At 36.2% G+C, this 14,730-nt stretch overlaps 1 protein-coding gene across 4 annotated transcripts in view; it reads right to left on the reverse strand.

Moving 5' to 3' along the window:
• Positions 1-14,730, reverse strand: part of OXCT1 (3-oxoacid CoA-transferase 1) — a 128,836-nt gene that overhangs the window by 97,379 nt on the left and 16,727 nt on the right. For 3 of the 4 annotated variants that reach the window (XM_069492164.1, XM_069492161.1, XM_069492163.1), the window contains 4 exons: positions 11,449-11,584; positions 8,398-8,547; positions 4,255-4,361; positions 1,976-2,036 (listed from right to left, as the gene is read on the reverse strand). In XM_069492164.1, coding sequence (XP_069348265.1) covers positions 1,976-2,036; positions 4,255-4,361; positions 8,398-8,547; positions 11,449-11,584 — 454 coding nt within the window. The remainder of the gene's footprint in view (positions 1-1,975; positions 2,037-4,254; positions 4,362-8,397; positions 8,548-11,448; positions 11,585-14,730) is intronic. The other variant, XM_069492162.1, reaches the window with a different exon arrangement.

A 14,730-nucleotide genomic window follows, 5' to 3' on the forward strand; every position in this document is an offset into this window, starting at 1 on the left:
GAACAAGGGAGCCAGAGGGCCAGGGTACTCACTAGACTCAGAATAATTATAAAAGTCACAAAGTCAAAATAGAGTTTTCATATCAGAAAATGCCCAACCTAGGCACCACCCCCAAAATTCCAAACTATTTTCCACTTTTGAGAGCACAGTTCTTAGAACTCAATCTATGGGCATGTGGAACCCTCTACTATGATCATGCAAAGTGGGTAGGCTTACAATAATCCTATTGTCTAAACAGCTGTTTTGCTCATGTTCCTAAACTAGAATGACGTATAGATTTCGTCTGGATCCTTCCAATCCAATTCTGTACAGTAAAACTTCCTCAAATGATAACATTCTATGTCTGTGCAGAGCAACACAGTAGTCACTAACCACACATAGCTAGTAAAGGCTTGAAATGAGACTAGCACAACTGAGATATTGAATTTGTGCTTTATTTAATTATTTTAAATTTTAAAAGTCACATGTGGCTCGTGGCTACCATACTGGAGAGTGCAGTCAATTGGGAGTGGCTATCTGCAACACTGTATTTAAAGGGATCCTAACGTGCTGCTTCTGGGCCTACCAGGAAAGAGTTCTGTGATAGATTAGAGATTTCTGTTCCGGGACAGAGAAGGGCAGCCTTTATTATTAATTATTTGCAGGCTCAGTTAGAGGATTTGCTCTCCCCTTATGCCAAAAGGAACCTCTCTTTTCTAATATCTATGATTCTTGGACATTACAAGGTCATTTTCTGCTCTTATAAAAAATAAGTTTGGCTGGAAAGAATCAGACTGTAATACGAAAAAAGTTTTAAAAGAACTTCAGCCAGGATGCATAAGGCCCTCCTGTACTCAGGGAATAAATACTGGTTTCTGGCAGCTTTACAGAAGTACATAAAATCAATAGTATTAAACTATTCATTATCTTAAGCTATGTTATAGGCCTTTCTTCACTAATGCTACAGATGTGTGCCATGGACATGGCATTAAGATGATTCAATAAATAAAAAACAGATCACACAAAAAGAATAAACCACATTATCCATTTTAAATGCATAAAATATGCTAAAGTCATTGCAAAAGAAACCACCATGCCCAAGTTAAAAGTACCAGATCCCTCAGCACTTTAAAAATAATATCCTTTACAAGAGCAGAACACAACTTTTAATATTCGATTGTTTCAAAAATATACTGTACTACCTCCATGAAACAATACCTTGGTATGTATGAATCAAAAGATGCCACATACAACATATGAAAAATCAGAAATATATATTCTCATTTCCAGATTCCAAAGTGTGGGTCCTACTCCGGAGGGAAAGCTACCTCAAACTCTCCTTAAAATTTGGCTCTAAGAAGATCCTCAAAGACTCAACTTGAGAATCATTTGAAGTCTTCTTTGAGGTTCAAATATGTATAACCAAAATGGCAGGGTTTTTGTATAAGCACCTATTTCCACTCCAGAGCCCTAACCCTAGGAATGCTCTAGAATTATTCAAGCCTCTTCCAAACACTGCGATGCCCAAAGGACAGTCAGTTAGTGCCTGAATTCAACAGCTCCGAATGTAACATCAAAGCAATTACTTACACTACTCTCCATTAAGGAATTCAGTGTCTACCACAGGAAAATAATGAACGTCTCCTGACAGAATTTATTATTTTCCTAGTATTCTATGTACATAAATTCAACTTGGTATTTCACCCAAGAAGGTCTATTTCATTCAAGGACAAAAGGATTTTTATAAGCTGGTCCCATGACTTGATTAACAAGGACAGCATTGTAGAGAGACCCTAGGTAACCAGAAAACTAGCGTTCCAGCAAAATTTCAACCCTTATGTATTTAAATAGAATCGCTCCATTTCCAAAAAACAACAAAACTGTCATTATTTGCTCTCTGGAAAACAAACGAACTGTTGTGCTTTATCTTGAACTAATACATGATATCAAGTTAAAAAATTAACACCAGGAATTCAGAAATAACCTCTTCTCTTACCTCCACCACTGTTGTTGTCGCAGCTTTGCACATCGGCAAGTTGAAATTCCTCGCGCTTTTCCTGCATTAGGGGTGGGGAGATAAGAAGTGGGGAAAGATGACAAAAATAAGAAGAGTCTCTTTCAGCTTTAAAATTGTATAGATTAGAATAAATCGTATAGATTAAAATAATTTCTAGGAACTAGGAATCTAAGAATCTTCTTGAAAAGAGCATATAATAGTTTCCATTAATGAAGTTTTACAACTATCTCATAAATTTAAAAAAAAAAGATAGCCACTTCATTCAATTTATATAGGTTTCTTTTTTTTTTAAAACAGGGTTGAGGGAATATTTTTCATGTTCAACATATAGCTATACATTAAAAATGGATGTTAATAAATCTACCCTACTTGAAGTGAGTTTCCCTTAATCTTTCAACTGATATGCTGCTTTGTTTTTATGGTTAAATATTTCACTCAACAACTTGCTCTGATTAAAATATTAAGGAAGGAAAAGTAGCAAGTGCTTCACACGAAAAGGTATAGTAATTACATTCTCTATTAAAGAGAGGCCTATTGCTGAAATTAAATGAAACATTCCTTGGTAATTTGTAAGTCACCTATAAAGATCATTCTGGAGAACCATTTTCTGATGAAATTTTTGAAAGTACAACACCCACATCAAACCCTGAGGTGTAAAACTTTCAAGAAGGTGGCAATTTTGCTGATGATTTTACATTCCGGAATTACTCAATACACTTCCCCTAACCATAAAAATTAAAATGTATTTTTGTTTCTGGGAGTATATGTTGATAGAAGAATTTCTTTGGTAGAAGGATGTAAGTCACAGCTATGTTTTACCAGCTCTTTTAGGCCACTAATATTTCCTTTGCTTGGATTCAAGGATGGGTATAAGGATAGGAGTGTCCTTGAAAGAGGAGCCCTTATGAACTTCCACAAGTTGCTGGGTTGGATTCCACCAGATCTCCAGGTACCAAAAGCTCCAAGGCCAGAGTGTCAGAGGCAAAGGAGTCCCAGGCTCCCCCACTTTAACAGAGCCTAGACAGATTCTGTACCAGTTATCCCACTCAACAAGAAGGTAGTCCTCAGTCCCTTGAGCATTGGTAATGAGAGATTTCACTTCACACCAAAGTTCAATAACCACCAGCATAAAGCTGGTGCTTAGAATAGCCTTTGGGCATTCTTTAGATACTGAAGCCAGGCAGCAGAGCACAGGATGAACTCATGGAAATACTTTAAATAATTAATTTCCATTTGATAGTATATAATTTCATTAATCTTTTTTAAAAAGCAATTAAGCATTTGTAAACATTATACAAAGAAATAATGTAAAATGTCTTCTGTAATTGCCAAAATTAGTTGTACTTCAAAATACTGGCTAAATTCAAGAAATCAAATATAGTATTAATCTCACATAAGTCCTGCAGAAATAAACAAAGGCAATATAAGAGTGTCCCTGAGAATTTCACTGTGATTTCACCAAAGCTGCACTTGCTAAAGATTAAAAAATTGCTAATTAAAAGCAGCAAATGACAACATTATGAGAAGGAAAATGATTTCTATAACCTAATAGGTAAAGTCTTCAAGGCCAAAAATTTTGGAAAACTCTTGAGTGTATACTCAAAGGTGTCATAATTTTCAAAAACAACTATATAATCTATAAGTCCTAGATACCAAGTACTTGGTAGGCCTAAGATAATCAAAAGATCTTAAAATCTATAAAGCCTGTGGCTACCCAGATAATGAAAATGAAAGTTCAACATCATTAAGGTTAATCAATTTTTCAGATGAAACTTTATATGCATTTCATAGGCAATACTAATAGGACTGAAAAGGACTGGCCTAAATGATTATTAGCAATATCTTTCCAGAATATCAAAGTAACTTTGACATTTTAAGACAGTACATGTAATTACTGTCTTAAATTTTGATATTGTAATATATAAAATAAAATTGTATGTTGTCATGTTTTTTTAAGTATGTAACTAGACTTGGCAACTAAAATACACAGGGAGAAAAACAACTGCATGTGACTATGTATAAGAGTACATAGATTTAAATATTTAACAAGCAGTACAACAAGGACGTCAGCCAGTCTGAGAGGACTTCCACAAGCACACCATACCAGCAGGACTGCATAGCAGCAAACCTGCACACACAATATACATACACACAGATGTGGGTGTGTATGATCTTAAGCCACTTTTAAAATGAATTTTTAGGAAATATAAAGTTGTTAACATACATTACATTAATATTTTTTAAAATCATCACAATACCTGAAAATCACATTTCCTGCTCGGTCTGCCTTCCAGGCTTTCACCAAAGCAAAATCTCCAGTAATTGCTTCCTCCAAAATAAAGTGCTGACCATTGAACTCCCTCACCTGCAGGAGAAAAGGGGACATTGTCAGGTATTTGCACAGGTCTTGTTTGCTTGTGATATGCACTCTAGTCGAGGCAAATAGGGATACAAGCCTAGTGAGAGGTTTCTCAGAGGGAAAAGAACCTTAGAAACTTTAAGGATAAATAATGTAGGGCAACTAGGGCTTAGTCCACATGGTCATGGGGGAGCTAAGGGAACAGACATGCAAAACGCCCAGTGACGAAAGCTTGGCGCAGTTGAGGAACTGAATGTTCTACAAGCCTGAAGGATGGACTATGTGTGTTAATATTCATTTCACTATTTGTGTGTATAGGTTATTTATTGAACATGAAAAACAGTCTTTCTTTCTCTTCATCTGAGAAAAAAACTACATAATTTGCATGAAATGGTCTATATATTTTCATACATAAAAGTTATAAAAATCCATTCATCTCTCATTAATCTATAATTTATAATCACCTGTTGAAGTTTTAAGTGGGATTCACATAATTAGAATTCCAAATTATATGAATTCCCTCCAAATTCATATAATTTGGAGGAAACTGACACGCCATACCTTCCCACGGTTGAGCACAATACATGCCTCCATTCACTGGAGTTTCCTTCCACCTCCTTCAGTAGTTTAACCGTTTTCTCTATAGAATCTTTGTATTTTTTCCTTAGGTTTATTCACAAATACTTCATGGTTTCTGTTGCTATTATGAATGTTACATTTTATCTTTGTTACATTACTGGTCCAATGGAATGCTACTGGTTTTTGTTTATGTTTACTGGCTTTTAATTCCATGAATTTTGGGGGTGAGAACATAAAGGAAAACTGTGCCTTGGCATTACGTTCCTTTTTTCCTCTTGGGGATATATCTCTGGGAATGAAAACAGAGGAGAAAAGAAACAAAAGTCCGTCGCCACACTCACTCCATCACTGCACAAGATGGAGCCATCTGCAGGCAGAACTCTATTCTCATTCCTACTGCATCCCCTAGTGGACAAACGGACGCAGTGCACTGTATAGAAAGCCCCCATAGAAAGTTTTGGTACATTTACTTTTAACTATGGTTTAAAACAGAAATCCTTTCTTAAAGAAAAGCTTCTTTAAAAAAAAAAAAAAGAAGAAGAAGAAGAAGAAGGAAATCTTCTTTAAGGACAAGTTTCCTGCTGGAAAAGATTAATGCATTAGGAAATCACTGATGAATGAGGATCTTAGTAACACGAATTTAGATAAATTATATGAAAGATATTTCTAAGCTTCATATCAATATACAAGGGATTTTTAAATGGCTTATGTATTTCAAAATGATCACTAAATACTAGCTGATTATTTTACACACAGATCTAGAAAACTGGAATAAACACATGCTAATTCAGGGCAAAGTCAGGAAATTGGCTTTTCTCTTATAACCCAATTATATAATTTCCTGATGGGTCTACGCACCAGCTGTGTTGCTGAGTGTGAACTATCCTAAAATGTAAAAACGGGAAAGAAACTGGTTTTGTCAAACTAGCTATTATACTCACTTGAAGGGGTCGTGTTACACAGTCACCACTTCATCCTTACTGGTTCTTTTTTGAATCCACTCTAATCAGATTTTCATCTTTTCATTCCAGAAAAACAACACTCTTTAAGGTTGCCAACGACTTCCATTTTTGGCAAATCCAATGGTCAATTCCAGTTCTCACATTACAGGACCTCTCCATGCGGTCGATCACTCCCCTCAGGTGATCACTCCTTCCTTTTTAAAACTTCCCTTCTCTTTCAAATCAGCAGACTGGGGGGTGGAGAGATTCCTCTTTTCTTACTAGTCACTCTTTCCCATGTCCTTGGGTTTATATATCATATGCTGATGCCTCCAGAGTCCCTGTCCTGGCTCTAAACACTCCCCTGACTAGAGCCTGCTGAGCACTTTCTCTTGAGTCTAATGGACATCTCGAATGCTCCATGTCCCACAGTAAACAGCATACTTGATTCTTCTCCCACACCCCACTACCAACTCATCAGCAAACCCTGTTGGCTCTACTATCAACATATATCCCAATTCCAACCACTTCTCACAAACTCCACCATTACCACCTTAGCCTAAACCTCCTTCCACGCCTACCTGGATTAACACAACAGCCCTTTAACCTCTCTTGCTGCTTCTGCTCTTGGCATCCTACAAAAAAAAAGAAAAAAAAAGAAAAAAAAACTCACCACCCAACTGCTACCATGATCTTTACAAAATGCAACCCAAACCACATCACTCTTTCACCCTTATTCAAAACTCTCCATTGGCTTCTCATCACCCTCAGTAAAACCCAACTTCTGTGTGGAGCTGGCTCCTGCCCCTCTTCAATCTCCAGTCTTACCACTCTGCCTCATGTACTCTGTTTCATTCTCACCACCTGCTGTTTCATAAACAGGGCAAACCTGTAGCTGCCTCAGGACCTTGCACTTTCTATGCCTTCTAATGAAAGCACAGCCCTCTGATCTCCACCTGCCTCATTCTCCTACCTTACTCAGGTCTCTAACAAATTTCACCTGCTCAGTGAACCTTACTCTGGCCAATCAGAAACACCATCTCCCTGCTGTTGAGCCACTGATGACTCTCTTTTCAACTTTTCTTCACAACACTTCCACTATAGACATGTGTGTATTCACTCACTGTCAGTTCCTCCACTAGCAGGGGGGACTTGGTGCTTAGACCTCAATAAAAATCAGTGAATTAAGGAATTCCCTCATTTCCTCTTCCTACACTAAACAAGGGAAATAAAGACTTAAGAAGAATTGTTTCAAGAAATTATTTGTCATATTTCTAGGGAATTCAGACAAAATTACAAAACTGCTAAATTAATGCACCTGGCTCCAGGCAGAAATGAACTCAGGAAGGATTCTAGTCTATCATATTTTCCCACGGTGAATTAATGCTACAACTTCTAGCAAGTTATAAAAGTATTAACCCAATTTTTCTGGGCACTTTTATCACACTACTAAAATTCATTTTTAATAATTAGGCTCTTATTTTTACTTTGTGGAGATATCTTTTAAATTTAATTAGGCAGTAAGGCAAAAAGCAAGAAAGGATATGAAAAATATGTTAATAAAAGCTTTAAATCAATATAGGTCACTCTCAGCAGAAAGGCAAAACTCCAGATGGAAGACACGGCTGGAGACAAACACTGAACAGCAAAGGACATGTTCAATGACCCCTTATCTTCCCTCAGAACAGGAGGGGCAGAGCCGGCGTTTCTATATGCAGAGAAGTGATAAGAGATTCCCTTAATCTACTGTGTTCACTTCCCTACAGATGAGCTCAGCATTTCTGCAACCTGTGTTAACTCTTGAGTCATCTGTACAAGGAAAATGGAAAGACACTAAAAAATACAGTAATGAAACACCGACCTGTGCAATTTCTGAAATTATCTCAAATGCAGAGACCTCAAATACCTGTATCTGGAGTTCCACTCTAATATGTGAGTGAAGTTGCCTAGTATAAAGGTACCCCATCCTACCCAGCACTTTAAATAAAACTAGGTTATTCAGTCAAAAGCTCAAAGTGTGTCTAAGATACAAAATCTAAAGGTGATAATATGAACTCTGTATTTATTCCATTACATAATAACTGTTCTCTGCTTTTCAAGATTTCATACAAACTTAAGATTTTCTAAATTTTGTTCTTCCTGTGATCACATTAGGCAGGGCCTGTGCACGAAGAGTTTAATACCGTACATATCACTACTCTATTTTCCATATAAGTATAATCAGCAATTATAAGTGTTCCTATATTTGTTAAAACTTATATCAGTTCAGATAACGAATCTTGACTATTACATTATATATGGATTATAATTTATTTTCTTATTTACTCTAGTTTCTCTATGTGATTTTAATTGCTAGCGGATGCCTGGATTTAGCTAGAAATTTTGCCTAACATAGTTACAAAAATTAATGAGTGTTTTTTCTCTCATAGAGTGATTTTATGCTTATTTAACCCAACGAGTGCACCCAGAATCCCATGCGGATAGAGGTATCCTGATGCTAACTGGATGAAAGCATTTCTTACCTCTCTTGGCTTACTGGCAATGGCAACGCTGCCATCTTTGTTGTATTTAATGGGTGATCCTCCTTCCTGTACCAGGGTCCCGTACCCTGTGCTGGTGTAAAATGCAGGAACTCCAGCCCCGCCTGCACGGATCCTCTCTGCAAGCGTGCCCTGCAAGTGAGCAACCAACACCCCATGAAAAGTTCGCTAAGCACACGTCTGTATGTCAACATAGAAACATTTATAGACATGGTTCCTACTCTCCAGAAGCTCATAATTCTAAAAACCACCTAGCATTGTACATTGGTGTATTTCACTAATACTGTATGCTGGAAGATCAATTTTTAAAAAGTTACTTCTCCTCTAGATCCACATTAAATCCACATTCCGAATGTATCTGCTTATTTGTATAGTCATGCTTTTAGCTTCCATACCCTCCTAATGGTCTCCTGACATCATGTCCTATATATGTCTATTTTTAATATTTTAAATCAAGTTTTAAATCTGAATTATGAAACTTTAGCTATATGCATTAAAGAACATAATTAAATTCTGTGTTTTACTGTATGCTATATGTAGCTATGGCCTAAATCTTATCATTAATAACAATACATCAATAATGTAAAGTGTTCAAATTTTATAATTTATTTTAAACCATTTTCATAAACATTTCATCAACTAAATTATCTAATGAATAAAAACCCAAAGTTAAGCAAAGAGTATAGCATGCAGGTAAATTAGTTTCTGTAAACCAATTTCAAATTTTATTTCAGGGTAGAAACAGCTGCAAGTAAAGTTTGTGTCTTCTTCTGATCTTCTTTCCCATGGGTGACCCATCTCCCTCCTGGGTGCCAGTGATTTCGAAACTCATTTCTCTAGCTCTCTCTCATCCCCAACTGTCTTTCCACCCAGATTTCCCCTAAGGAATCAACTCTGACCCTAAACATTTTCTGACACCCTCCCTAACATTAAAACCTACTGTTACAATCTTACTACTTCACGAGAAAACTGACTGGTTAATCAGTAGTAAGAACTGTATTTATGATGGTGTAAGTATTCATGATGGTGTATTCATATTATCGCAACCTGAAAACTATTTTCTATTTTAACTGGAACCTTTAAATACTCAAAGAAAGAATTAAAAGTTGAAACTTCAGACATTGAGTCATTCAAGTAGATGGAATATCCTGGGGAAGGAGCACAACTGAAAATCTTCCAGATAACTAGTTCTCTATTCTATCTAATGGACAGAGATGATGCTACCTTGTGTTAAGTTAGTAACATTCACAAAAATTAAATCATCAAAACAACCATAGTAATACCCCCTACTTTAAAATATTTTTTATGTCTACCCCCTAGAATACTTTACTCCTTCTCTCTGTCCAACCAGGCAAGGGCCTGAAAGTAGACTGTTTCTGCAGACAGGACCTCCGCAGGTACCACCAAGCCCCTCAGCTCCACCCCACTAAGGGAGTCCTAATTCCTACAATCAGCACTTCTCCCCCTGGCTCTCAGGGTACAAAACAAGATTCCAAAGACACTGTTTATTTATGTGCCACTACGTTAAGGAGGGAGTTACCATTCTCTTTTAGCTTAAAGAAAGAAAATAAGAGAAATATTAAGGAAGTTCCTCTCCCATGTATATTGCACTCTAACAAAATAAGGGGTAATACCAAAGTTAAAGGATAAGTGGAAGGTTAATTTTCAATAGCTCCACAACCCAAAGAATGTGGTATCTCAACCTACAGTGTGAAGAGAAAAAGTATATGCTGTGGACCGAGCTGTGTTACCTAAAATCCGTATGTTAAAGCCTGAACCTCCAATGTGACTACTTGTGGAAAGGGCCTACAAGGAGATCATTAAGGTTAAAGAAAGTCATAAAGGTGGGATCCTGATCTGGTATGATTAGTGTTTTTATAAGAAGAGACACCCAGAGAGTAAGCGAGCACATTCTCTCCCTCCTCCTTTCCCCTCTCTCTACCGTGCGAGAACACAGTGAGAAGTTAGCCCTCTGCATGCCAAGAAAAGAGCCCTCACCAGGGACTGAATTGGCCAGAACCCTGATCTTGAGCTTCCAGCTTCTCAAACTGTGAGAAATAAATTTCTGTTGTTTAAGCCACCCACCCAGCCTATGGTATTTTGTTATAGCAGTCTGAGCAGACTAAGACAGTATATCTTAGTTTTTTCAAAACACTTTAAATGAAAATTGAATAAATACCAAGCATAGTGTGATGCTATGATAAGCACAGGTGAGAGTGCTGCAGAGTGACCAGGTGTGACTGTAACACTGTGACACAACAGTGTCAGCTAGAACAGTCCTCTCTAGACAAGCATATACCATGATTTAATTGCTGAAAAAAAAATTTTTTTAATTCTGCTATATTACATCATACCAACTTGGTGAAGTCAGTGGTAATAACATTTCTGTTGACAAAAATAGAGTAGCTCAGTTTCAGAGATGAGGGCGGAGCATGTCAAAATGAAGACCAACGCAGACAACTTGTAAACACTTGTTTTACTCAAAGCATCAAAAAGTTTGACTTTCTCTATGACAAACTCTTCAATCAGTTAGGAGATGATGTCGAAAATGAGTGGAAACTTACTGTATTAGTTGTAGTAACTATTTGCTTTGTAAAAACATCAGTTCCCTGGAAACGGGGGCTCTGATCCCAGCACTTACTCTGTGATATAATCAGTTTTCCCTTCAATGGCTTCACCCTCTTGACATGTCTTAGCAAGACCAGATCACTCACAAATTTCTAATTCTACAATTCATAGAAATTGACTTCTAGGACAATTCTCACACATTTCAGCAAGTCCTTTTGCATGCTCATGACAAAATATACATTTTAGTGCCAAACTTACAATCTTATCTTGCAGCCTAGAAATTTTTACTAGAAATACCTCCTTTTTCAGTACACAGTGGCAGAAAATATTAATCCTCTAGCAATCAACAGATATAACTTATAAACAAAATTCCTTACCTCTCTCGCCCAAAAAAATTTCTAAGAGAAAAAGGGAAATTTTAAAATAAGTTAGTACTATGAAAGAAAAGCAGAAAAATCATCTCACCTGAGGTGTCAGCTCTACTTCTAATTCACCAGATAAGTACTGTCGTTCAAATTCTGCATTTTCTCCCACATACGAAGAGACCATACGTTTTACCTGCTTGGATCGAAGTAAAAGGCCCAAGCCAAAGTTGTCAACTCTAGAAGGAAAATGAAAGTAGTTTACAATCAAAGGAACACCTTACAAAACACTTACCACATTTTTTTAGAAAGATGTAATTTTATTAATTTAGACGAAAAGAAATTCTCTCTGCTAGGTATTTAATCCACATTCTCTCTCAACCCCAAAGAACCTTGCAAGATGGCTATTATTTTCTTATTTTACATTTGGGGAAACTAAAGCTTCAAAGATTTAAGTGATTTTTTTCCCAAGATTTTGGGCAGTAAGGGAAACAGTCAATATTCAAACCTACATCAATCCTATAATTCTACCATACACTTTTTGTTCTTTTCATTACTGCAAAGTGATTATTGGTTGGAAGATAAGCAAAAAGATGAATTGGTTCTCATCGTACACTTTAGCGGAATACATAAATGCAGTGGCAGTATACTGACCCCAAAGGAAGATTTGGATAAAGAAGCTCTTTTTGTTCTAAAAAGGAGAAGGGGGAATTCTTGTGTTTAAAAGAGAAAAGACTAGCATACTCATTGAAACATGGACCCAGATTCTAAATAGCTATGAACATTTTCCCTATATCACAGATACCTTGCTCAAGTAGATGTACACACTTGTACATTCTTGACAACAAAATCAGCAAATTAATCACAAACCAGTGAAAAGATTATAGTAGCAAGAGTAATCCTGTATCTGTTAAATTATATATACTATGATTTAATATCTATTGTAAAATTGGAGCTCAATTTATTCTTAGAAATATTGCATATGGAATTAGCTTTCTTTTTCATTAGGTGAAGGTCTCCAGGTTTGCACCTTTCTTTGTAATTTCTATTATCTTTTTCAAAGCAGAATATACCTAGAATTTCAAGCAAAGTCAATGTGACAAGACAGATTAATAATTAAATGATACTTTTCCATTTTCAGTCACCTTAAAGACTGAGAGTTATGCTCTTTTCCACTCAAAAAGTTTCAGAAATAACCAACTAAAGAAAGAAATCATTTCTAAGATAACAAAGAATATCTGCCCTTATGTTATAAAACTAGTTTTTATTTTTTTATTGAGGTAAAATACACAAATTTACCATCTTTACCATTTTTAAGTGTACAGATCAGTGGTAATTAATACATTTATATTCTTTTTTTCTTTTCCCTCCTCTCACCTTTACCTTCCCCAGCCTCTCGTAACCACCAATCTAATCTCTATTTTCATACCGTCCACTGTTTTTTTGTGTGTGTTTTTTTTTTTTTAGCTCTCACCAATGAATGAAAACATGTGAGATTTGTCTTTCTGTGCTTGGCTTATTTCACTTAACATAGTAGCCTCCAATTCCATCCATGTTGCTGCAAATGACAGAATTTCATTAGTTTTTTATAGCTGAATAATATTCCATTGTGTACATCTACCATAATTTCTTTACCCATTCAGCCATTGATGGGCACTTAGGTTGATTCTATATTTTGGCTACTGTGGACAGTGCTGCAATAAATATGGGAGTGCAGATATCTCTTGGACATATTGGTTTCCTTTCTTTTGGATATATGCACAGTAGTAGAATTGCTGGATCATATGGTAGTTCTATTTTTAGTTTTTTAAGGAACCTCCATACTACTCTCCATAATGGCTATACTAATTTACATTCCCAACAACAGTGTACGAGGGTTCCCCTTTCTCCACATCCTCACCACCATCTGTTAATTGCCTGACTTTTTGATACAAGTCATTTTAACTGGGGTGAGAAGATATCCCATTGTGGTTTTGATTTACATTTCTCTGATGACTAATGAGGTTGAACTTTTTTTCAAATACTGTTGGTCAGTTGTATGTCTTCTATTTGAGAAATGTCTGTTCAGTTCTTTTGCCCATTTTTAATCAGATTATTGATTGATTGATTGATTTTGCTGTTGAGTTGTTTGAGCTCCTTACATATTCTAGTTAGTAATCCCTTGTCAGATGGAGAGTTTACAAATATCTTCTCCCATCCTGTGGGTTATTTATTCAACTTTGTTGACTGTCTCCTTTGCTGCGCAGAAGCTTTTTAGCGTGATATAATCCCAATTGTCTATTTTTGCTTTGGTTACCTGTACTTTTGAGATTTTATACAAGAAGTCTTTGCCAAGACCAATGTCCTGGAGCATTTCTCCAATGTTTTCTTCTAGTAGTTTCATAGTTTCAGGTCTTAGATTCAGGTCTTTAATCCATTTTGATTTTATTTTTGTGTACAGTCAGAGATTAGGGGTCTAATTTCCATTCTTCTGCAAATAGTATAAAACTATTTTTAAATATGAAGTAATTTTTAATGGTGAAAACCACAATGAGACACCACTACAAACATGAAAGAATGGCTAAATAAAAAAGGAAATATCAAGTTTTGTCAAGGATATATAACAACCAGAAATCACATACATGCTGAGGGGAATACAAATTGATGCAACCACTTTGGAAAAACTTTTAGCACTATCTATTAATGCTGAATATACTCACATGCTATAAATCAGCAATTCCAGGCTTGGGGCTATAACCAACAGGAATGAGTACTTATGTTCACCAAAAAGCATTTATAAGAAAACCCATAGCAGCACTGTTCATTATGGCCAGATTGGAGCCTCCCAAATGCCCACCAACAGTAAAATAAATTGTGGTGTAGTCACACAAAGGAATACAATACAGCAATGAAAATGAATCATCTACAAACACTAGTAACAATGGATGAATCTCACAGACAAATCATTGAGCAAAAGCAGCCAGATACAAAAGAGTGAATACTAAATTATTCCTTTTATATGAAGTTCAAAATCAGACAAAATAAATGTATGAGATAAGAAGTGAGGAGAATGGTTAACCTTGGTGACGGGAAGGAGCATGAAGGGGACTTTCTGAGGTACTGATCATGTTCCATTTCTTTATCTGGGCATTGGTTACATCGGTGTGCAGCTCATAAAAACTCATCAAACTGTACATTTATGATATATTCACTCTTCTATATTACTCTAGTATGCTTCAATAAAGTTTTCTAAAAGATAGAGATGTGGTGATAAAGGCCAGAGTATCTACTAGAAACAGAAGTCTTTATTTCTCTCCCTCCTAATTCCTGCAGCACTCTGATGGTTCCTCCCCATGGAGCACATGTCATCCACAGGGCTCTTTCATCCAACAATCCCTCACTGAAC

Source organism: Eulemur rufifrons, chromosome 17 (genome assembly GCF_041146395.1).
Source record: "Eulemur rufifrons isolate Redbay chromosome 17, OSU_ERuf_1, whole genome shotgun sequence".
Taxonomy (NCBI): Eukaryota; Metazoa; Chordata; class Mammalia; order Primates; family Lemuridae; genus Eulemur; species Eulemur rufifrons.